This window comes from Sphaeroforma arctica, assembly GCF_001186125.1.
Source record: "Sphaeroforma arctica JP610 unplaced genomic scaffold supercont1.94, whole genome shotgun sequence".
In the NCBI taxonomy this organism is placed as follows: Eukaryota; class Ichthyosporea; order Ichthyophonida; genus Sphaeroforma; species Sphaeroforma arctica.
The window spans coordinates 69703-71069 of NW_014040464.1; the positions used below are offsets into that span (position 1 = coordinate 69703).

The window sequence follows — 1367 nt, forward strand, 5'->3', positions numbered from 1 at the left end:
GTGTGTGTGTGTGTGTGTGTGTGTGTGTGTGTGTGTGTGTGTGTGTGTATACATATATATATATATATATATGTGTGTGTGTGTGTCTGTATATACATATATATATATATATATGTGTGTGTGTGTGTGTGTGTGTGTGTGTGTGTGTGTGTCTGTATATACATATATATATTATATATGTGTGTGTGTGTGTGTGTGTGTGTGTGTGTCTGTATATACATATATATATATGTGTGTGTGTGTGTGTGTGTGTGTGTGTGTGTATAACCAAAACAATACACAGTGTCTTGAACTTATTATGTACTTAAAATTATTAGTGCATGTGCGTGCATGGTATGAAACACACAAACTGGATAATGCTTATAACTTTGAGCGTACATTAGTGCCTAATATAAAACCCAGTCATGAGTTTTCCTATCAGTACCCGATTAATAATGTGCACGAGATGAACGAACCTTCTTGAGATTATCGGCCAGTGCTTGGTAATGCGGAGTGACATCGTCCACAGGTACAGGGGAGAGTGTCGCCATACTGCGCTGCACAGTGAGCACACCCGACGGGCGCATCCACGCGGCTACGCGAGTTAATGCGGCCATTTTTGTATGTGTGGGGTATGTGGACTTATATGATCTGGACGGTAGTGTATGGATCGATATGTCTTTATTCCAACTGGCTATTCATACAGAAGTGTTTGCGCCCTGTCAAAGCACGTCCGGTATGAAGCAGTTGTAGTTGTGGAAGCTCTGGGCTGTTGGAGGGCATATAATATATTTAAATATTTATCTGATGCGGTAGCGGTCAGGAGAAAATAAATAATATTTTTGGTACAAAAGCTTGTGACACTGGCACCACGCATGATAATGCGGCAGAAAGTAAAATCAAAGCGGCAGCCCTGACTCACTCTGAGACACCTCACTCCCTCTATAGAGAGAGAGAAATTAGGGTCAGCAGACTTTCAACAAGACAGTGAAGACACCCAAAACCCACAAAGATAAAATAGAACTGTTTTTTTAGAGAAAACACAAAATATACTCTGTATTATCAGCCCTCTGGTCTCTGTCATTATTTACGCACAAGGTTAACACCTGGTTATTTCCACATATGATATTCTAACCAATTTATGACGTCTAAAACCGACTATAGTAGTAATATGTCACATGACATGAAGTAGAAAATAAGTCGTCACACAAATATTAGTGACGAAATAATGCACATGGAGTGACGTCATGCAGGAAATGAGTGATCGTGGGACTTGGTGTCATGGAGTCATGGAGGACATGGACTTTTTAACTGAGTGCCATACACTATACAGCTGTGAACAAATATATATATATATATAGTATATATATATATATATATATATATAT

The 1367-nt window shown here is 39.0% G+C and overlaps 1 protein-coding gene across 1 annotated transcript in view; it reads right to left on the reverse strand.

Moving 5' to 3' along the window:
• Positions 1 to 1304: 1304 nt before the first annotated feature.
• The window catches only part of SARC_02155 (hypothetical protein), a gene marked incomplete at both ends in the record, with an annotated part of 2661 nt that continues 2598 nt past the window's right edge, over positions 1305 to 1367 (reverse strand). The window contains one exon of the mRNA XM_014304098.1: positions 1305 to 1312. Within this exon, the coding sequence (XP_014159573.1) occupies positions 1305 to 1312 (8 nt within the window). The remainder of the gene's footprint in view (positions 1313 to 1367) is intronic.